The 23323-nt window shown below is 37.4% G+C and overlaps 1 protein-coding gene across 1 annotated transcript in view; it reads left to right on the top strand.

Moving 5' to 3' along the window:
• ERICH3 (glutamate rich 3) overlaps nt 1-23323 on the top strand; it is a 117248-nt gene that overhangs the window by 7119 nt on the left and 86806 nt on the right. Inside the window, 5 exon segments of the mRNA XM_004369136.1 lie at nt 2556-2649; nt 5388-5513; nt 12137-12208; nt 14198-14326; nt 19217-19375. Of these exon segments, the coding sequence (XP_004369193.1) occupies nt 2556-2649; nt 5388-5513; nt 12137-12208; nt 14198-14326; nt 19217-19375 (580 nt within the window).

Genomic DNA, 23323 nt, shown 5'->3' with positions numbered 1-23323 from the left:
TTTGGAAATCGATTTGGCACTTCCTTAAAAAGCTAGAAATAGAAGTACCATCCGATCCAGCAATCCCCCTCTTTGGAATATATCCTAGAGAAATAAGAGCCATCACACGAACAGATATATGCACACCCATATTCATTGCAGCACTGTTCACAATAGCAAAGAGATGGAAACAACCTAGATGCCCATCAACAGATGAATGGATAAACAAATTATGGTACATGCACACAATGGAATATTATGCAACGATAAAGAAAAATGATGAATCTGTGAAACATCTCACAACATGGACAAATCTGGAAGGCATTATGCTGAGTGAAATCAGTCAGTTGCAAAAGGACAAATTTTGTATGAGACCACTATTATAAGAACTCAGGAAAAGGTTTAAAAGCAGAAAAAAAAATTCTTTGATGATTACAAGTGTGAGGAAGGAGGAGAGGGGAATTCACTCAGTAGATGACAAAAATTATCTTAGGTGAAGGGAAGGACAACACACAATACAGGGGAAGTCAGCACGAGTGGACTAAACCAAAAGCTAAGAAGTTTCCTGAACACAGCCAAACACTTCAAGGGACAGAGTAGCAGTGATAGGGGTCTGGGGGAACCATGGTTTCAGGGGACATTGACATAACAAATTTTATTGAGAAAACGTTCTGCATCCCACTTTGGTGAGTGGCATCTGGGGTCTTAAAAGCTAGCGAGCGACCATCTAAGATGCATCAATTGGTCCCAACCCACTTGGAGCAAAGGAGAATGAAGAACACCAAAGACACAAGGAAAATACTAGCCCAAGAGACAGAAAAGGCCACATAAACCGGTGACTCCATCAGCCTGACACCTGAACCGGATGGTGCCCGGATACCACCAATGACTGCCCTGACAGGGAACACAACAGAGAGTCCCTGACAGAGCAGGAGAAAAGTGTGGTGCAGAACTCAAATTCGTGTAAAAACACCAGACGTAATGGTCTACCAAAACTGGAAGAACCCTTGAAGCCACGGCCCCCTGATGCTGTGTTAACCCAGAACTAAAACCATTCCCAAAGCCCACTCTTCAGACAAAGATTAGACTATTCTAAATAACATAAAATAATAACTCGTGAAGAGTGTGCTGCTTAGTTCAAGCAGATGTGCAAGTCCAAATGGGTGGCTTCTGTCCGGAGGCAGGATGAGAAGGCAGAAAGGGACAGGAGCTGGTTGGAGGGATACAGGAAACACGAGCTGGAAAGGGGGAGTGTGCTGTCACATTATAGGGACTGCAACTAGTGTCACATAACAATATGTATTTAAATTTTTGTATGAGAAATTACCTTGAGCTATTAACTTTTACCTAAAGCACAATAAAAAAAAAAGAAAAAGAAAAAAAGACTTGATGAAATGCAACAAAATGAAAAGATAATATAGCTAAAAGTTTGTAAAGTTGTTGTCTATAGAGAATAGAAATAGGAGATATGGAAAAGTTCAACAATGGACTGTTGTTAAAAGTCTTATAGTAATATATGACTTTTAAGACTATGTTTATGTATTACTTTAACCAAAATAAAAATTAAATTGAAAATAAAAAAAAAGAATTAATTCCAAGCAAAACTATGGCTTCCACTCTGGACACTCATTATACAGGTATGCAATAAACAGCATCAACCAGAGTTACTGAGAATAATGCACTGTTCTGGATTTCAAAATTTAGCAGAGACCAAGACATAAACAATGACATATTGTGTGATGTGTCATGTAGCTCAGATCTTGTGGTGGAGCAGAAGGTAATAGCATCTTGGACTGTTTCTAGAAAGTGATGTTTGTGCATCACAGGCGTCCTCCACTAGCTGGCAGGTGTGAGACAGGTCTTCACAGTGGTGTGTTTTGTCCTGAAGTCAGGAGAGAACAGAACATATTGCAGGAGTGCAGGTAAGTTGAAGTTACCAGAATTTAGGGTATGTAATGAGAGACTGGGTGGTGCATATAGTTGACGGTTAATGCACTCGGCTGGTAACTGAAAGGTTGGAGGTTTGAGTCTACCCAGAGGTGCCTTGGAAGAAAGGCCTGGTTATTTACTTCTGAAAAATCAGCCATTGAAAACCCTACTGAGCAGTTTCCCTCTAACACCCATGGGGTTGCCATGAGTTGGAGATGATTCGAGGGTAATTGGGTTTTTGGTTTTTTTGTACTGAGTCACTGAAGAGTCATCTGAAGGAGCTCCTACTTTTCCATCAGGTTTTCTTTGTGAAGCCTTCTCTGGTAATAGCTCAGAGCTAGAGGTCCCCCTCTCTGTGTTCCCATGACTTTTTTTGTATCCCCATTATTGGACTTTTCACACCCAATTTAATTGTCTGATTTCCATATTTGTCTTGGGATAACCAAAGATAGGACTATATCTCATTTCCTGTCATAAAGTCTAGAAAACAGTAGGTGCTCGATACAAGTTAGCTGAATACATACATAAATGACTGGCTGCTAGATGAGTGAATGATTATGCACAGTTGGGGACTAGAAGGTCAAGAAATGCCTTAGCTGTCAAACAACACTTCCTAAAACACTAATGGTTTGATTTTTCTGTTTCAGATTACTTGCAGCATATAATAGCCTTACAGATAAACACTTGGCTGGATATTTTAACAATACAAGGATAAGGCAGCATCTCTTAAGATCAGGACTGGTAAGATTTGATTTACTTTCTACCCACCCTCTTGTTTCATTAAGTCCAATAATTTCCCACATTCTTAGGTTTCCTCTTTGAGCTGATCAGTGACATCTCTTTTCTTTTCTCGTTTTAGAAAAATTACTTAGCTTTCTAAAGCTCTGATTTATCTGTTTGAGTCTGTGTTTCAGAAGATGAGGAGAGAAGTGACAATGACTGCTAAGGAAACATAAATTATTAAGAAAAAGTCCTTATAAGTTTCCAACAGGCTATTTCATTTGCTTGTTTATTCATTCATTTATTCAACACACATTTATTGAACATATTCTGTGAGCCAGGAACTGTTACTTGCCTTTTTTAGGGAAAAGAAATTGTTTTTAATTTTTTTTCAGATTTATTGAGGTATAATTTACATACAGTACATATTTAGTTGTACATCTCTATGAATATGACAGATTTATAGAGTTGTGTAACCACCACGACAATCAAGATACAGAACATTTCCATCACCCGCAAAAGGTCTCTCACGTCCCTTTGTAGTCTATCCCCTCCCTCCAACTGTCGGCAACCACTGATCTTTTCCAGAATGTCATATGAATGCCATCATACATTTGTAGCTGTTAGAGTCAAATTAATGTTTTTAATAATCATAGAATATAGTGTGGAAGACAAGAACAGCTCAAAATTTCCCCTTGAATTTTTAAAAACTCATTTCCTGTGGTGGTTTATCAATATATTCATGCCTTTCGTTAGCCTTCAAGCTGTCCTTTCCATACAATTTCCATTTCTCTTAAGTATATATAATGTGAAAACCTTTTAAAAATGCTGTAGTTTTCCATTAAAAGAAAGATGTGTGGTTGTAGAAAGTGTCTGACTAATAATTTTAGCTGTTTACCTTCTTGAAACACAGTGGGTTTCCTTAACTATTGTTGCCATGGTTTTGAAAGGCCATGCATTGCATTTCTAATTGTTGTTTATGTGCTTGGCACTCTAGCTGGGTAGATCTCAAAGAGCTTGCATTTAGACTCCTGGGGTTTTCTTATCAGACAGACCTGAGCTGAAACCCTGGTTCTGCCATTTACAAGACATAGAATCTTGAGCAAATCACTTACTTAACTTTCTCAGCCAAAGCTTGCTCAGTTGAAAAATGAGGATAATGATACCCAGCCCTCAGGATTGTTGTGTCAATAATTGGTTGTTGTAATTATGGTTGTTATTATTAACCTTCCTCTTTGGATAACAATCTATCAGCTTCAGGTATATTTGGTGAGGACTTTGTATTTACTTACCAGCATCATTAACAAACACTTTTTGAATACTGACTATATATATGCATGGCAACTCAAATAAGGAAGATACCACATTTCCCTAGAGCAGTGTTCAGATGTGGCCCCTGAGCCAGCAGTGTTTGGCATTACCCGGGAACTTGTTAGGAAATGTGAATTCTAGTGCCCCACTCCAGACCTACTGAATGGGAAGCTCTAGGATAGGGCCCATCAATCCCTTTGTCAACAAGCCCTCCAGGTGATTCTGAGGCAGGCTGAAGTTTGAGAATCTCTGTCTAATAGGACTTCCATTCTGGCTGGGAGAGCAGACATACTCCCAGAGGAGAGAGAACGATGATAGGTGTAAACTGCCAAGGGGGTGTTGGTGCCGGATGTTCTCAACACTTTTTCCCAGTTTGGTACACACGACATGATATCGCCATGGTCAACACATTTCAAAGGCTGTAACTGGATTATCTGTAATTCCAAGCACACTTTCATCTACACCCCTTTCTTCCATTGGAAATGTTTGTATTTATGAAAACAAAGGCTATCAAAAACGAACCGCTTGTAGCACAACTCTAGATGATCTCAGCACTCCAATGTGTTGTCACAACAGTGTTGAAACTACAGTTATCAAATTTAAGAACAAAATCAAGAAGAAACATGAGGGTTTGAATTAGTCCTAAAACAAAGAGAAGGGCTTCAATAAGTGGAAAGGAAGAAGAGCAATCCAGAAAGAATAACACCCTCCGTTTATTGGAGATATAGAAAAACATAACACATACGCCCAAAGAAAGGATAAAAAGAAAAGAAAAATAAATAAATAAAAACCAGAAATTGTGACTCCTGGGACTTGCACTGATGCCATTTGAGACCCATACCGGACACCTCCTACCTACAGTACCCCATAACCTGGAAGATTTCCAATCACAGCAGATGAAATTACCTTTGGGGCGGGAGAGGGGAAAGAAAACCAACATAAAAGGAAAGTATTAAAACCAATTAGTTTTTTTTTTAAAAAAACAAACAAACAAACTGATGAGATCCTTTATAGCTTACACATTTTGCCCTTCAAAATACTTCCTGTGAGATCATCTGTCCTGTGATCACTGCTCCTGTTCATTGTTTCCAGGTAGCACTCCACCCGCTTCTTTCCCGAATGCCTTCAAAAAGAGGAATGAAAAGAACACCTGGGTTCCATCAAAGGAAAATTGTTACTCTAATGAAAACCTTGTTTTAAACGTCAAGTGCACCACCTGTGTGTTTTCACAGTGATGGGTATATGAGACTTCCTTGCTCCTTTTTGCCTAATGAAATATTCATTAAAAATGAAAGTTTATCAACTGTAGTGCTGTTCTCCTTTAGCCTTAGAAAAGAAGATTCTGCCGCTTTCTTTCTCCTTCTCTTGCTTGCCCTCTTTTTTGGCAACTAACACCACATTTTCTATTTTGTATTTCTATGTATGTTTTATTTGTTCATGAATGACAGATCACAAGAAGTGGAAGAATACTTTCTGAAAAAGAATACAAACTAAATATCATGAAACGAGATCACCAAAAATATATCCGAGAATGCTTGGCTCAGGCTATTTTTCATAAAGTTCTCGATATGGAGGTACAACTATTTCCTATTTTCTTTATAATTGCTATTTAGTACTATGATAATTAGTAATTCTTCTGTACCCAGAAGCAGAGGGATTCTTCCTGTATTTCATTAAAGGGAAATGAACAAGAGGGCCTGAGAAATTCTCTATGTCTCTCTAGGTTAGCCAGGAGCCAGGAGCCTAAAGTAAGTTTTTTTTCATTTCAGATGGGGAAAAATATGGACATCATTATATATTTTGTGATATTTAATTTTCCAAATGTAGATTTTTAATCCGTAATGGCTACTCTAAAACATACCAGCCCTCGCCATCTGTACCTCAATTTTCATTTGCTAAAAAAAAAGTGACATATGTTTAAATATCAGTAATTCCATTACCATGAATTATTTCAGATCTGTTATCCTTTTCAGGCTCTGAAGCTAGCCGTATGCTAAGTTTCAAGGAATAGGCATTGAAACATCTGCTGTTCCTCCTACTTTAGGCCACATTGGTCAGCATGGATTTATAACCCAACCATCAACAATTTTTTTTTAATCTGCCATGGCATTTTTAGTGGGACATCCAGCTAACTTAATAAATTATTGTAGCCTTGTTCCATGGAACTTGTAGTTTCAAGCATCAACACCATTTTAATCTCTGTGAAAAAAAGTATGTCATTTCTTGGCTTGAACATACAGTAGCAAATCAGAAAACTTGCTCGTAAAACCATTGACCTGTGAGTGCGGTAAACATTTATGAACAACTGTAGAATCATCAGGAAACCAATACTATGTGTAGTGCCACAGAAAATATTTATTATTACAATTACATTGTACTCAGCAAGTGTTCTATTCATTTAAGATATGTATAATCTGTTAATTTAGGAACTCATTTTTTGTTTATATCATGTACATGAATTACATGGAATCATTGTTTAAGGGCCCCAAATTTACTTGCTTTTAAAAGAGATGGTTTTTTGAATTTGAAACAAACAAAAATAAATATTTGTTGTTTTTGTTTTTAGGTGCCACACCCCTTATACAACACAATGAAACATTTCCCAGTCCTGCACCATTCTCGCAATCGTTATGTTTGAACCCATTGTTGCAACCACTGTATCAATCCATCTTGTTGAGGGTCTTCCTCTTTTTCACTGACCCTCTACCAAGTATGATGTCCCAAGGACTGGTCCCTCCTGTTAACATGTCCAAAGTATGTGAGACAAAGTCTCGCCATTCTTGCTTCTAAGGAGCATTCTGGCTGTACTTCTTCAAAGACAGATTTGTTCGTTCTTCTGACTATCCATAGTATATTCAGTATTCTTTGCTGATGCCATAATTCCAAGGCATCAATTCTTCTTCTGTCTTCCTTATTCGTTGTCCAGCTTTCCCATGCATATAAGGTGATTGAAAATACCATGGCTTGGGCCAGGCATCCCTTAGTCCTCAAGATGACATCTTTGCTTTTTAACACTTGAAAGAGGTCTTTTGCTGCAGATTTGCCCAATGCAATACATTATTTGATTTCTTTACTACTGCTTCCATGGGCATTGATTGTGTATTCAAGTAAAATGAAATCTCTGACAACTTAAATATTTTCTCTGTTTATCATGATGTTGCTTATTGGTCCAGTTGTAAGGATTCTTGTTTTATGTTGAGGTGTAATCCATTGTCTCAGTCATCTAGTGCTGCTCCAACAGAAATACCATAAATGGACGGCTTTAACGAAGAGAAGTTTATTCTCTCACAGTCCAGTAGGCTACAAGTACAAATTCAGGGCATCAGCTGCAGGAGAAGGCTTTCTGTCTCTGTCAGCACTGGAGAAAGGTCCTTGTGATGCATCAGTCTTTCCTTGGTCTGGGAGCTTCTCTGCGCAGGAACCTCAGGTCCAAAGGACACACTCTGCTCCCGGCACTGCTTTCTTGGTGGTATGAGGCTCCCATGTGTCTCTGCTCACTTCTCTCTTTTATATCTCCAAAGAGATTGCATTAAGACACTATCTAATCTTGTGAACCTGATCAGTATAACCTCATCACAGTGATAGAATTTACAGCACATAAGGAGATCACGTATAACCTCATCATAGTGATAGAGTTTGCAATACATAAGGAAATCACGTCAGATTACACAATCATACAATACTGGGAATCATGACCCAGCCAAGTTGACAGATATTTTAGGGGGACACAGTTCAATCCATGACATCCATACGGAATTTTAGAAATTATTTATTCACAGAAAGTTACAATGCATAACACAAATATGGTATAGAAATTTTAGTATAGGGTAATAGATGTTTAATTATATATTTTTTGGAGTCAGGTTCGTCAGTTATATTCTTGGAAATAATCTAAGAATAGCATTGTGATGTAGAATTAAGCCAAAATAAATTTAAGTACTAGAAATTCTTCTAGAGTTCAAACTGATTCTGAATAAGTGGAAGACTTTGAATGTCTAAGGAATTTGGACCCTGAAATTGAGGATAACATGGAATAATCAAAATTTTTGGATACTTAGTTTTTAGTTTCATACAGGATAATTTTGTATATGGAGACTGTGTATAACAGAGAAACCAGAGGATATTCAGAGGCAGTTGAATAATCTGACAAATTGGATCTTTAAGTGATCCCCACTAGAGTATTACATGAAATCCTAAAACTGTGGTTAAAAAAATAAATACTTAAAAAAAAAAGAACCTGTTGCTGTGGAGATGATTCCAATTCATAGTGACCCTATATGACAGCGTAGAACTGCCCACAGGGTTTCCGAGGAGTGGCTGGTGGATTCGAACTGCCCACCTTTTGGTTAGCAGCTGAGCTCTTAACCACTGTGCCACCAGGGCTCAGAAAAAAAAAAGCATATTTAGCAGTTATTACGTATCATGATGTGCCAAATACGTAAAAACTTGAAAAAACCAAACTTAAAGGACCAAGGCTGAAACTGAAGTCAGTGTCTATTGATTAAGTTTGAAGTTAGGAACTGATTTTATACGATACTATTTATTTTTATCCTGTACTAATTTTATGCTATACTATTTATTTTTCATATCATACTATTTATTTTATACTGTACCAATTTTATACTATACTATTTATTTTTATACTGACTTCAGTTTTAACCTTGGTCCTTGAAGTTTGGGTTTTTCAAAATTTCACATATTTGACACATCATGATACATAATAACTACTAAATATGTTGTTCTTTGAGTTTACATGCGTTCTTCATGCAGTCTGTGATATGTAATATAATTTATATTTAACATGTATTAATTCTCGCCTTCCATGTGAGAGAGAGCTGGGTTTAATTCCCAGCCAATACACAATCACCACCATTACCTGCCTCTCAGTGGAGACTTGAATGTTGCTATGATGCTGAAAAGGTTTCAGCAGAGCTTCCAGTCTAATATGGGCTAGGAAGAAAGGCCTGGTGATCTACTTCCAAAAAATTAGCCAGTGAAACCCTGTGGATCACAACAGTCCAATCTCTTTTTTCATGGGGTCACCATGAGTTGGGGGCCGACTCAATGACAGTTAACAACATACAATATAAAATATATAGTATATAATATATGTTATATAGAAATTATATTAAATATTTTTATCACATTAACATTTATCTAAGATATTTATTCCAAGCTTTAATAGTATATATACATATATATACACATATGTGGAGTCCTGGTGGCACAGTGGTTAAGTGTTCATCTGCTAACCAAAATGTGGGCCATTCGAATCTACCAACTGCTTCTTGGAAACCCTACGGGGCAGTTCTACTCTGTCCTATAGGGTTCCTATGACTCAAAATCAACTCAGCGACAACAGATTTGGTTTGGTTTTATATACATACATATTTATTGCTGTCTGCCATCCAGTCCCCATACAGTCTCCTAGGCTGTAATCACCAGGTCTTTTCTTCCAGGGAGCAGCTGGTGGGTTCGAACCACAGACCTTTAGGTTAGCAGCTGAGTGCTTAACCAGTGTATCACCAGGGCTCACATACAAATAGTATCTAATATCTGTTACATTAATATATTATATAATAGAACAAACTTTGAATATTCCTGGCTAAATTGTCCCATTTGTCTCACATTTAGTTTATGCTGGTGCTGTTTACTAATATTGCTGTATTAGTATTCCTGTATTCATTCACGCAGCAAACATTAATTGCTGGCTTACCATGTGCCAGTATGAGGCCGTTTGCTGTAGCTGCAGAGAGATATATAATAATAATTAAAAAGTACAGTAGAAAGTGATTAAGTGCTAGAAGAGGAACATACAGATTGAGCCCAGAAAAGAAGGGAATGATGATTCCTCTGTGGGAGCAGGAGAAGCTGAACAGAGGTCTTGCTATTTGAACTGGATCTTGAAGTCTGAGTGGGAGCTCACCACATGAAAACGAGGAAAAGACATTCCAGAGAGCAAAGACTGCGGGTGTGAAGCTATAGAGGTGGGAAAGGACCTTATGGGTAGAAAGAAATGCTCACAGAGGCCAGATGCACAGTCCACTGGAAGGCGTGGCAGGAAGTGACACTAGGTTGGGGCTGTTTCTGGAGAGTCTTTTCTTCCCAACTAGGTTTGCAGTGTGGAGCCCTGGTGGTTCAGTGATTAAGAGCTCAGCTGCTAACCAAAAGGTCGGCAATTCGAATCCATCAGCCACTCCTTGGGAACCTAATAGGGCAGTTCTACTCTGTCCTATGTGATTTGGAATCAACTTGATGGCAATGGGTTTGTTTTTTGTTTTTTTAGTTTTTAGGTTTGCAATGTAGGTGCTAAAATTCTTTCCAGCAGGAGAGTGAAATAAATGAACGGAGTTGTTTTATAAAGATGTTGTTGCTAAAAATGTGGAAGATGGTTTAATGACCTGGAAAAGATTGGAGGTGGGAGGTCAATTAGGAGTTTTTGCCAAAGGGTGTGGACTAACAGTAGTAGTGGTAAAGCTGGGAGATGCAGCTGTCCACAAAGATACTGAAGAAACAAATGAAAAGATTTAAACTGATGGTATGGGATGGGTAAGGGAGAAGACAGAGTCCAGAACAACTCTTGTCAGTGATATGTACATCATGGGAAATCAAGAGCAATCATATGGGCTGGAGAGAAAACTTCAAGTGGTAGAACAGCATGCCTGATGTGATGGTGTTGTGGAAGCCAGGAGGCCACCACAGCCTTGAGTATTGGAAAGAAAAGAAATTGGGTTTGACCCAGAAGACAAAGACTTTGATGGCCTTGGTGAAAGTGGTCAATGGTGAAGAAGAGGAGGGATGGTAGGGGTGGGTGACTGCAGTGAGTTGGGAATAAGTGGAAGATGAAAAAATGGTTGATAATGTATTTAGTAAAGTTTGGTGATAAGTAAGAGAACAGAGAAAGAGGGAGAGAAGAAAGGGAATGTCAAGAAGGGGATGGATGATACTTAGGTAGGGAACAGTTGAGGCTAACCCTAACCTAATTTATTGCTGTCAAGTCGATTCCGACTCATAGTGACCCTATAGGACAGAGTAGAACTGCCCCGTAGGATTTCCAAGGAGTGGCTGGTGGATTCGAACTGCCACCTTTTGGTTAACAGCTGTAGCTCTTAACCACTGTGCCACCAGGCCTCCCGATTGAGGCTACAGGGTCCCAAATGTAGCAGAAGGGGATCAAGCACAAAGGAAAAATATTTTTTCAAGGGGCCAATAAGTAACTGATAAATAAAACATCCTCAAATATGTCTGAATGATTTAAAAAAGAATTGTAAACAGATTTATTTTTATGTGAGGTTTATTTTTAAATTATGAAATTAATATATTACAGAAAATTTGGAAAATAAAAAAAAGTATCAAGAAGGAAAGTAATCACACTTAATTCCTTCTCTCCAAGATAGTCGCTGTTAACATAGTCATATTTCCTTTTAGTCTTTTTTTCTTCTATTTCTGTTTACATGTTAATAACATGATACTGTGTGTGAGAGACTCGGTTTAGCGGAAAACACCTGAACGTTAGAGTCAGATAGTCAGGGTTCAAATTTCCACTGCTGACTAGGTATGTGACCTGGGATAAGTTCATGATCATTCTGCCTCAGTTTTCTCATTTGTAAAACGGGACTGCTTGTGATTAGAGTTGTTCAAGATGATACTCCTTCCTAGTATGTGCTGGATCAATTAAATTGCATTTCTGCACAATTCCGTATCCTGCTTTCTGTCTGCTTTACCTGCATTTTCCAGTTTTTTAAATAAATTATAAATATTTAATTATTTTAATTATTTTAATTATTCTATTTTAATTATTCTATTCTATCATATGAATGAACCAAATGCTTCACCATTCTCTCCAATGTTCATTGCTTCTGAGGTTTTGCTATGGTAAGGGAAAAACAACTTTCAGACAGCATTTGCGTAAGACATTTATTTTATTATTCAGATTTCACCCTCAGTTTAGAAGTGAAATTTATTGGTTAGAGGGTATGAACACTTTTAACTGCCTAATATATATTAGGAATTGGTTTTCCAAAGACTTGTACCAATTTATATTCCCACTTGCATACTTATGAAGGTGATTATCTCCATCTCAGTACACAAGGGGTACATTTAGAGAATACAGTTAACTGTTGCGATTATTTTCCTCCAAAAAATTATTTGCTATCATTGATATGATTCTCTCCTCCATTCTTTTCTGTATGCTTAGCGTTATCATCAGCTTGAAATAAAAAAGAAACTGGAGACCTTAGCTAGGAAGGAGCGAGTTCAGAGATTTAAGGTAAGGAACCACACAACCCTGTTTTACTTTGTGATGTTATTTTATCATTTCGAAAGCCAATGGTGCTATCATTGAAGCTCCTTGGGGCCCTTTACTTTCGGGTAACTCATCACTGAGGTCAAATTATGGTTCGTCCAAGCCTGATTTTGGCCATCATCATTAGAGAATACCGTACAGAACACAGAACTGGAGCTGCTTGTGCAAAATAAATTTTAATAAGACACAAACTTTTAAAAGAAAAACTTAAAAATATTCTCAAATTTGAAATGTTGGATTTGTAGATTCTTGATTCATACGTGATAGAGGCCAAATTTTTTTTTTTTGTTTGTCTTAAGAAGGTGAAAAATAGATGGTGATGTTACTGACATGACGGAAAACAGGGCATTTTAAGAATTACACAGCGGCACATTTTCATAAGAATACGACCCTTGAAAATATATGGTAGGAAAGGTCTGCCATGGCAAAAGAAAGCATAAAACGATTTAGGTATTTTGTAAAGGGCATTTTTAAATTCCTTGTTTCGTTTCTAATTTTGTATTTGATATCCCTTCATTGCAGTGAACTTATGAAATACGTAAATTTACATCAAGAACTGAGAGGTTCAGTTGGGCTAATTTGAAAGTTTTCCATTTAGGTTGGCAGTTTTACTCAATTTCTTGAGCCATTCAGACTCACATGCTGTTCTTAATTTTCTGTGCAGTATTACAAATGTGGGGCCTAAACCACATCTCACAAACTGATGAATATTTTTAAAGCTTCTGTGGACTAACTGGCCATATAAGACCATAATTTTTCCCTTTTGCCTGATAGACTTAAATCTGTCCATTCTATCACGGTCAAAAGATAATCATGTTACAAAACTGTTGTTATATAACAGAAGGTAGGTCAGTTTTGCAACATCAGAGAAGTTGGTGTGCAGGAAGTTTTGGTTACTTCAACTTTGCTAATATTGTCCTATCTCAAGGACTGAGTTATAGATCCTATAATTTATCTGCTGAAATGTTGATGGAGAAAAATCATTGCTGGAATTGAAGCACTGCCTGAATCAGTGTCAGCTATTGCATCTATGCTTCATTCACACTCATCCACACTTAGACACACGTAGCTGAGTGCAGGGGCTTGCTACGGAATTGGGAGAGGTTCGCTATAGACACGCCAGTTCCTCCCTGCATGATTTTTATTTGTAACAATTTTTAATTTATAGCTCCATCTGGGGAAAGATGTTTTAGGTTCTCTTTATTTATTATGCCCCTTTTTTGTTTATGGCCTTATTAGTTATTTTTTGTTTTTTCACTTCTTTGTGGTAAACTGTGTATAACATAAAATTTTCCATTTACACCAGTTTACAAGTGTACAGCTCAGTGGCGTTCATGACAGTCACAGTGTTGCACAACTTTCACTACTATCTACTTTCAAAATTTTTCCATTACCCCAAGTGAAAACTATCTGATTATTTTTAAAGGTAGAAAAATACTTTTTGGTATTCTCTTCCGATTGGAATAGTGAAGAGTATTGTGCTGCTAATAGCAATCTGCTTAAAGCAGATTAAGAAAAATATTCTTGTCAGAAGTGAGGATATACTTCTTCTGTTGCTATTTCTTTAAGTACAGCGTAAAACACACTCAATTTTTTGCTCTTCACCACCATACCTAACTCCTCGGTACAGCTGTGAAATCTTTTGCTGACTACAGGTGGCACAGTGATTAAGAGCTCAGGCTGCTAACCAAAGGTCAGCAGTTTGAATCCACCAGCTGCTCCTTGGAAACCCTGTGGGGCAGTTCTACTCTGTCCTATAGGGTTGCTATGAGGTGGAATAGATTCCACAGCAACGAATTTGGTGTTTGGTTTTATGACAAGCCTCAGAAGTAACACTTTTGAAAGGAATATGAAAGGACTTCTTTAGTCATTTGGTATCGCTTACATGGCAGGCACAGCTTAACCTAGTTTACTAATTATGCATCTATTCTCTACATCACTTTCTTTTTCTAGGGGGAGCCCACCAGATGGTCTATAGAAAATAACATGCCATTCCTGTCTCCCCGCCCACCAGTTGGCCAGAAGAGTAACCTAGGACATAGTGTTCTGGTTGATGAAGGACATCCCAGTCCGTTAACACTGGTAAGTCATATTAAACATGCACTATCTCAACTAATTGGAGCCCTGGTGGCGCAGTAGTTAAGAGTTTGGCTGCTAACCAAAAAGTTGGTAGCTCGAATCTACCAGCCGCCGCTTGGGAACCCTATGGGGCAGTTCTACTGTGTTTTATAGGGTCACTATGAGTCAGAATCGACTTGATGGCAACAGGTTTGGTTTGGTTTATCTCAACTAATTAGGAGCCCTGGTGGCTCAGTGGTTAAAATGCTCGGCTGCTATCTGAAAGGTCGGCAGATGGAATCCACCAGCCATTCCCCAGAAGAAAGACGTGGGAGTCTGCTTCTGTAAAGATTTACATCCTTGGAAACCCTATGGGGCAGTTCTGCCCTGTCCTATAGGGTTGTTATAAGTCAGAATCAACTCGAAGGTGGTGGATCTGGTTTGGTATCTCAACTAATTTAATTTATAGTTTTTAATTACTCTCAGAAAGATTGCTCTCTAGGAATGTGTGTTTATAATCCTGAATATCCTACTGAACAAAAACAGTCTTATATCTGTTCACTGTGTTTCCACCGAAATCCTGCCCCCAATCAATATTACCCCTGTCAAATCCATTTCACGTGTTACTGCTAGATTAGCTGCCTGAAAGGCAGATTACTTGTGCCACTTACATGCCCCGGTACTTTCACTGGCTGTGTGTCACCTATAGAAAAGCCTAGGCTCTTTCATGTGACACTTAAGACCCTAAACCATATGACTCCAATTTAGCAATCCCAATACTGTTCCCGATGATTACCCTTTATGCACCCTACAATGCAGTAAAATTGAACCATTGGTTGTCCCATACATGTTCTATGTTTTATGACCTTTGGATATTGTTCTTATTTTCTCAGTTCCCGCTTTATCTGTAGAGCTTATTTATGTGCAGAGATTCAGTGGTAGAGCATAGTATATTAGTCCAGATATTAATACTTGAGTTTCTTTTGTGGAAAGAATGTGTACATACTCTAAGATAAAAATAATGAAATGTACAGAAATTCGATTTAAAGAAACGGCACACTGACATTTGAGTCCAGTTTAATTCATTTATAATCTAAAGGTGGTATTTGCTTGAAGGAAGGTAAGGAACCTTGAAACAATAAAATACAGGAAAAGATTTGCAAAGTATTTTCTGTAGGTTGATAGTTTAACTTGTAAATGAATTGCTCGATCATGTCTTTATTCTTGTTTTGTGTAGCCTAATATATTCCCTTGTTAGCATGCACATTTCTTTGGACTGCACAATATTTGTAGAGAAATCATAATGCTTTCACAGATTGAAAAAGTAGGTTCATCACATATAGTGCCAAGCTTTGACATTTTTCAAAAGGTAAATATGTTTTTGCATTTCCTGATGAACAGCTCAAGTTATGAAAAGCAACCGACTTCCCTTTGTTGTTACCATATTTCCAGGTTTGGTTTGAATATATACAGATACACAAATAATTCCTTCATGAAATGGCAAATTCACTAGACTCTCAAAAGCTTAACCGGGAGAAACAAAAGAAACAATCAAGTGCTGTTTTCTATCTTTTCACCTGTTTCAGAGAGGAAAAACCCTTGAAAGGCTTCCTTTTCAATTTTCCAGCTGAACACTCTCAATAAATAGTTTATGATACATCCAGGAGTTCTTAATGTGGCAGGAGTGAGAAAGTAATTTAAAAATTACAGGAAACACTGCAGCAGCACTTTAGAAGCCTTTTCATCTTCTAAGCCACAGTTCCTCACTTGGCTACCCCTATGTTGCTTTTGCACCATGAGGAGCACCTACTAAGGTCTTGGAATTATAGTTCCCATTTTACAGAAGTTTCAGTCTTTATTTTTGTCTTCCCAATCTTTATATCCATTAAATTTGACCCCTGACCTCTAAGTGCCATTGAGGTGAAGATAATAATCCTTTGGAGATATCACCATTGAGTTCTCTTTTTAAACTTTCTTGAGTGAATAAGGAAAGCAATCCGGACAATAGTTATTGTACCTGGTCACCAAATGCTGCTAAACTTTCAAAATAGCCTGTAAGTTTTTAGCTGTACCATTCCCATTAAAACTGTGGAAAGTCATTCAGCTAATTCTGCTTGAAAAATTCACCCCCAGAGATCTTCCACTAAGAATTAGAAGTGCTCAGCTAAGCTAAGCGATCATCAAGTAGTCAATTTCGATTTACATTCTGGTACAGTTTTGAGAACGTTAAGCTACAGTGCCATATTTATTCCAAGAAAATATGTTATGAACAATTTAAAATATAGCAAATTTAAGGTAGCTTCTGATGTTCATGAGAACAGTTTGAAGCTCCCAGCTGTTTGTTAATGGTACAGATTTGTTTTCAGAGAGAAATGTAATCAGTTAAACATCTGACTGCCACATTCATCTAACTGAATGATATTTGTATGCAAATGTGGAGAAATAAAATTCAGAACACAACAGCCAATAGATCATGTTCTAGTTTGCAGGAAACTGCTTTCTTGATTTCCTATAGCAGATTTTCAATGTTTTTGTGTTCAGTTGGATTATTTGACAGTAGAGAGTCTTAAGTCATGTTTGTTTTACAGATTTCAAAAGAAATCTGTTGAGTAACGTCTAGTTTGATTTCTCTTGTGGGTTTTAAAACTTTTCACCTTTTGTCCCATATGTGCTTATCTCTAGTTTCTTTAAATCAAATGTCACTGTAGTCAATCCAGTTGGCTTCTTGTATTAGTTGTGATGTAGGATTGCATGCAGACTCCACATAGCAATGTCTTAAACGTGTCTCCTCCTCAACACACACACACAAAAAGGATCTCAGCTGATGTGACATGTCTACCCTATGAAGCCATCAAGAGCCCAGACTCCTTTTATGTCATTGATCTACCAAATATAGGGTGTTGCTTTCATCCACATAGACCAAGAGATGGTGTGTGACTATATGGATATTTCAGTCAGAGGGAAGGGGAAAAGGTGAAAGTGGGGGCAGAATGTGGAAGTTTTGTGTATCACTTCTGCTCATATCTTACTGGCCAAAATGAAGGCACAGAGTTGCAAAGAATGCTGAGAAATTAGTCTTTATTTAGGATAGCCATGTTCCCTGCTAAAAATTCTATTATTAGCAAATAAAGGAAAACATATTGGGGAATGATAATTATCTTTGCTACCCTACTCATGTCTTGCTCACAACTGACGTTAAAGCACTCTTCTTACATGGATGTTCAAACTTGCTATTCCTCTTCTTTGAGCATCTGTTTTATTTTCTTGTTGTTTTTCAAACACATGGAACAATAGACTGCCTCAGGGCCTGTATACTTTTTCACTTCATCATGAAATCTCTGCTCCTATGACATGCTTTTCAAAGATGACACTAAAACTGATTTTTGGTAGTAAGAGCTGCCTAATCATCGTTTTTAATGCATGTGCACACACTTTCTTGGGGTTAAATATTTGTTGTTCACCATTACACTTCTTTAAAGTCAATGTACTCAGCCTTACATATCATCTCTCAAACCCTCTTACCAAAACATGCAAGTATTATTCTTGACAGGTTTTATACTACCTTGTTGCTATAGGGTCGCTATGAGTCAGAATCGATTCTACAGCAACGGGTTTGGTTGTTATAGAACAACTGGGCCCAAAGTCTCATTTTTCCACTTTTGAAACATTGCTAATCTTTACGTTAAACTTAAAATATTCTGTCAGTGCCCTGAAAGGCACTGCTAATGCTGTGTACTGACACGTTTGGTATTCTTTGCAGAACATTCTTGACTGGAAAGTGCACCAGTCAGGATCTCAGCAGGGAACAGATGGCTCACACAAACAGGGTAATTAGGAAGTGTTTAATAAAGAAATTATTTACAAAGATGCAGACCAGGTTAACAAAAATTAACTACAGATATTGAGCATACAGGGGTCAGCAAAATAGTAAGCCACACCACCTAGGTCTAAGGAGCAAGGGAAGGGTTGAATAGTAGAACCAGCAGAGAGTACCTGTAACTGTAGAAGAGTGCTTCCCAACAGGAGCTGTGGATTTTGGTAGAGGGAGAGGCCCAGCTGGCCCACCATAACCCTGCTGGGCAGGATTCAGGAGAATAAAGATCCCAACCTCCTTCTCCTCCTGCCCTTTGATCTACTACTAGTGCCTCTCATTGGGTGACTCCAACTGGAATCCTGAGATTAGTTACTGTAATCCATAAAGGAATGACCCCCAGGGCCCAGAGCAGGGCAGAGAGTAGGGAGGAGAATAGACTTAGATGGGCAAATAGACAGTACCCAGCACGGAAACCATCCCTTTTTCTCCCAGTGTCTTCCAAAGTTGCCAGTTACTATTTTTTAGTTTTGTTTTCTGAATATTTCAAGGAACAGGTTGAATAAATGGTAATGAATTGCAGTCAAACATCCACTTTTCCTCTTTTATTGGAGTTGTATTATCTGCTTTTGCTTCAGCACTGATCTTAAGGCTTAAAGGACACACGGTAGAATTTATGTTGAAAACATTGAAACAGAAATGAGTCCATTCCAATAATATCCCTTTAGATTTCTAAAGTAGGAACATTATTCAACTTAATGTTTAATTGAGCAAAGGCATTCTCTGCATAGCATAAATTAGGTATTGTTGGTGAGTTACAGTATGAATAAAAATACAGGAACACGATAGAGGACATCTCCTTTGTCTAGAATACTTTATAATTGTGGCACTTAGTTACGTAGAGGGCTTCAACACCATATGTTTTAACAAATACTTAGGGTCATAAGGGAATGTATAATGGAAGGACGTAATTAAAGTTTAATCTGTTCAGTAAAAAGGCACCATTAATTACTCTAGACAATTTGTTGGCTTATTAATTGGTTCTGGAGACATGTCAAGATACTAATTTAAATGGAATTTTTTTTTTTCCCCCAATTGTCTAGACAGCCTCCCGACCATATACTGCCCCAGGAAATATGCAGCCTCCAATTCGATTGCAGCCTCTTTCCAGTAATCCTTCAATAGGAACTGTTCCAAAGATAACCTCGGGGCCAAGATCAAAAACCTCATTGCTGGAAAACGGAGCTCCATTTCCTATTGGGGTAAAAGTTATTTATTCAAGAGATACCTTTTTATACTTGATTAGAATATTAGGTTATCACAGTTTTTAAGATGCTATATGTAATCTACTCAGTGAAATTTATGTTGTGTATTTATTAAGCACCTACTATGTACTGCTGTTTAATTATATTTTATTCTGACTGGAAATTCTATTCTCTCTGTGCAAGAAGAATAAGGAATAGATTTGTAATAATGTAAGGTGATAGCTCATTAATTTGAAGGACTTATTGAAAAACAAGGAAGAAAGACTTTTTATAGCCAGACATGACTTCTATCAGAATAGACCCAGTGTTGACTGCTTCCAAATTTTAAATGCATGAAACCTAGAAAATGAAACTTTCCAAGAATAGATTTGCATTTGCATGCTGACTTACTTTCCCATCAGTGTATGAAATTGTCTCAAGTTTGACTCTTGAGAAGGTTGAATATAGGAGGAAAAGAATGTCCATCTTTTAAAAATGCTAAGTTAATCACACACAGGAGCTTGACTCTGCTTCCCTTTCAAGGCTATGTCTCAGGTAATTTTCCCTTATTTTAATAGAGCACAGGAAGGAGGTATGGAAACCATAAAATATGAGTTACTTAAACAGGTAGGAATAACCAAGGCTCAGTAATTAGGCAGGGTTTTGTTTGTAGTTCTAATGTGAAGAAGAAACTTTTACCAGCTTAAGAAAGAACCTGTGTCATGAGTACAAATGTCATTATGTTCAAATGGATGAATTTAGTTGCATTCCTTATTAGGAAGCACAAGACATATGAAATTAAGATATTTTTATCTTTAACTGACAGATAACCTTGACACTAAGAAATTAATTCAGACAAATAAATTACAGTGTTTGACAGTAAAAGTATAAATATAATTCTTAAAATAACAAATATTTTAATCCATTTAATGTACTTTTCAGCTTGCAAGGCACTTTTCACAAACCTTGTTTTGGTTGATTTAATGGTAGTTTCTCAGAAATCAGGTGAAATTAATTGAAATGTGGTAGAGCTTGGCTTAGGGAAGAGTGCTTAGAATGAGGCTGGAACTTGTTGGGTTGTAAGTCAATTAGGTTGGCACTCTCTAGGATACGGTCTTCATACTGAGGGCCCAGAGATTTCCCATTTCAACCAATGTCCAGGAATGAGTGTCCAGCCTGAGAGATTGTCTCAGACTACCTAGAATAATCCTCATAACAAACTCATTTTTCCCACTGTAGTAATCCAAAACAGGGAGCCAAATCAAAATCAAGAGTCATTTTATTAATTCACCAAGAGATATCAGATGGTCAAAGCTTGTAGAAGCAGTGTAGTCTCCTCCTGTAGGCAGACCTACATGGGAAGCCAAATCACAATAAGAAGGTTGCCTGGTGAGCGTGGAATCAGAACAAAGGGATGTGATAGAATGGAATGTTTAGTGGCATCAGGCTAACATGACCTGATGCACTCATCTCATCCAGGGAATGGGTTTGCCAAGGATACCAGAAAACTCAAAGGTCTTTGGCTGAAATCCTCTGTATCCTTCTGAAATGACTTTGCTACTAGGACTAGAGATATTCAAAGGCCAATGGGTGGGAATTCCTCTCTCTTAGATAGTACTTGGGTGGACATATTCCACATTTGCGAAGGTGATTATATATTCTTTATATAAAGTTCCTTTGATTGACACACTTGCTGTTAGATATGTGAATGATATCAGTCAGATAATATTCAGTTTCTGCTGGCTAGGGAGAGGTTTTTTTTTTTTTTCTTTTGCTTTTAGGTGATTTTCCAAATCTGCTCTGAAACACTGGATGTATTTGCTAATTAAGTTCATACAGGGACTTATATTATCTGGTTCCAAGTTGTTGGGATGTGGGTGATTGACTGATAAGCACTTAGTTTTAGCCCACATGAGCTGACAAGATTAAGATCAATTTCATGTTAGTTTTGACTAGCTAAGCTCACTTATTCAGTAAATATTTATTGGGCACTTACTATGGACTAGGCATTGCTGTAGGCATTAGGGATATATCGACTATCAATGCAGACAAACATATTTAAATTATTAGAACTTATAGTGTAATGGGAAACCCTGGTGGTGTAGTGGTTAACAGCTACGTCTGCTAATTAAAAGGTCAGCAGTTTGAATCCGCCAGGCACTCCTTGGAAACTCTATGGGGCAGTTCTACTCTGTTCTATAGGGTCGCTATGAGTCGGAATCGACTCGAATGCAACAGATTTCGGTTTTTTGGTTTATAGTGTGATGAAGGAGCCCTGGTAGCACAGTGGTTAAAACACTCGGCCGCTAACTGAAAAGTTGGCAGTTGCAACTCACCAGCTGCTCTTTGGAAGACGATGTAGCAATCTGCTTTCGTAAAGATTGTAGCCTTGGAAACCCTACGGGACAGTTCTACTCTGATCTATTGGGTTGCTGTGAGTCAATCGACTCGACGGCAACTTTTAAAAAAAAAAATATAGTGTAATGTACATACGCAAAAATATGTCAGAAAAGGCATAATTTTTTTCAATGGCATTGACAATGACAATGATTTAATATAAAATCAGACAAGGAATTCCTAAAAAAGAATAGTATTCTGCATAATAGCTAAGTATGTAGTGAGCACCTAATAAATTCTTACTGCTTTCTTAAAAAATAAAGGATGTGCATGTGGGAAGTGGTTGCCGATGAAACAGACATAAGCGTATTAAACTTTTCTAAGTATCAGGATTGAGACTTTTTGATTTAGGAAAAAGTAATTTGGTGAAAAACAGGCTAATTGAGATGCAATTGGAGTAAAAGTAATGACATGAATGAAAATGAATGTCCTTAGAACAAGGGCTTCTCATACACTACTGGTAGGAGTGTAAACTGGTATAGCTATTTGTGAAGGTAATATGGTACTATCTTATCAGTCTTTTAAATGAACATGTCGTAGCATTTTAACACAAATTTATCCTAGGAACATACACATATGTACAAAGAAATAGATTCAAGAATGTTTAGTAACGTAATATTTGAAATACTGAACAATTGGAAGACACCTAAGTATTTATTAATAGAGTATTACCTTAAAATGCTGTAGTATATTATAGTAAAGTGTGATAGTGTGTTAAAGTACATTTAAAAAGAAAGAATAAAGTAGAATGGTTTGTGCTGACATAGAAAGATATCCCAGATGCTTTGGGCTAAAAAAAACAAGATAAAGAACAGCATGTTATTTTTTTTTTTTAACTAAACCATTTTCAAACAAAACATGTAATTGACTGATACCTACTTGGAAATCAGAAATAAAATCTCCCCAAGCCCCAAAAGAGCTGGATTAATTGATTTTATTGTTTCTATTATTTTCATTTGTTGTTACAATATCAATGTACACGATCAGATAAAAATTGGAAAATATGAGAAAATAAGAACATAACACCTGCAATAGCACCCATTCTAACAATTCTAAACACCTTGGTGAAAATCTATTTAAATCCTTTTCTGTTTACATAAATGTTATTTTCAATCAAAATTTGGACCACACATGACTTTATTTAATCTGCTTTTACTTATTTAGCAATTAAAAATGTTATAATTGCTGTCATGAATTGAATTGTGTCTCCCTAAAATATCTGTCAACTTGCCTAGGTCATGATTCCCAGTATTGTATGATTGTCTACCATTTTCTAACCTGATGTGATTTCCCAATGTGTTGTATACTCTATCACAATGATGTAATAAAATGGATTAGTGGCAGTTATATTGATGAGCTATACAAGATTAGATAGCGTCTTAGGCCAAACTCTTTTGATATATAAAAGACAGAAGCAAGCAGAGAGACTTGAGAACCCATACCACCAAGAAAGCAGTGCCGGGAGCAGAGTGCATCCTTTGGACCTGAGGTTCCTGTGCAGAGAAGCTCCCAGACCAAGGGAAGACTGATGCATCACAAGGACCTTCCTCCAGAGCCGACAGAGAGAGA

This window comes from Trichechus manatus, unplaced genomic scaffold (genome assembly GCF_000243295.1).
Source record: "Trichechus manatus latirostris isolate Lorelei unplaced genomic scaffold, TriManLat1.0 scaffold00003, whole genome shotgun sequence".
In the NCBI taxonomy this organism is placed as follows: Eukaryota; Metazoa; Chordata; class Mammalia; order Sirenia; family Trichechidae; genus Trichechus; species Trichechus manatus.
The sequence above is the reverse complement of the archived record's forward strand: the minus strand, read 5'-3'. Positions and strand labels throughout refer to the sequence as shown.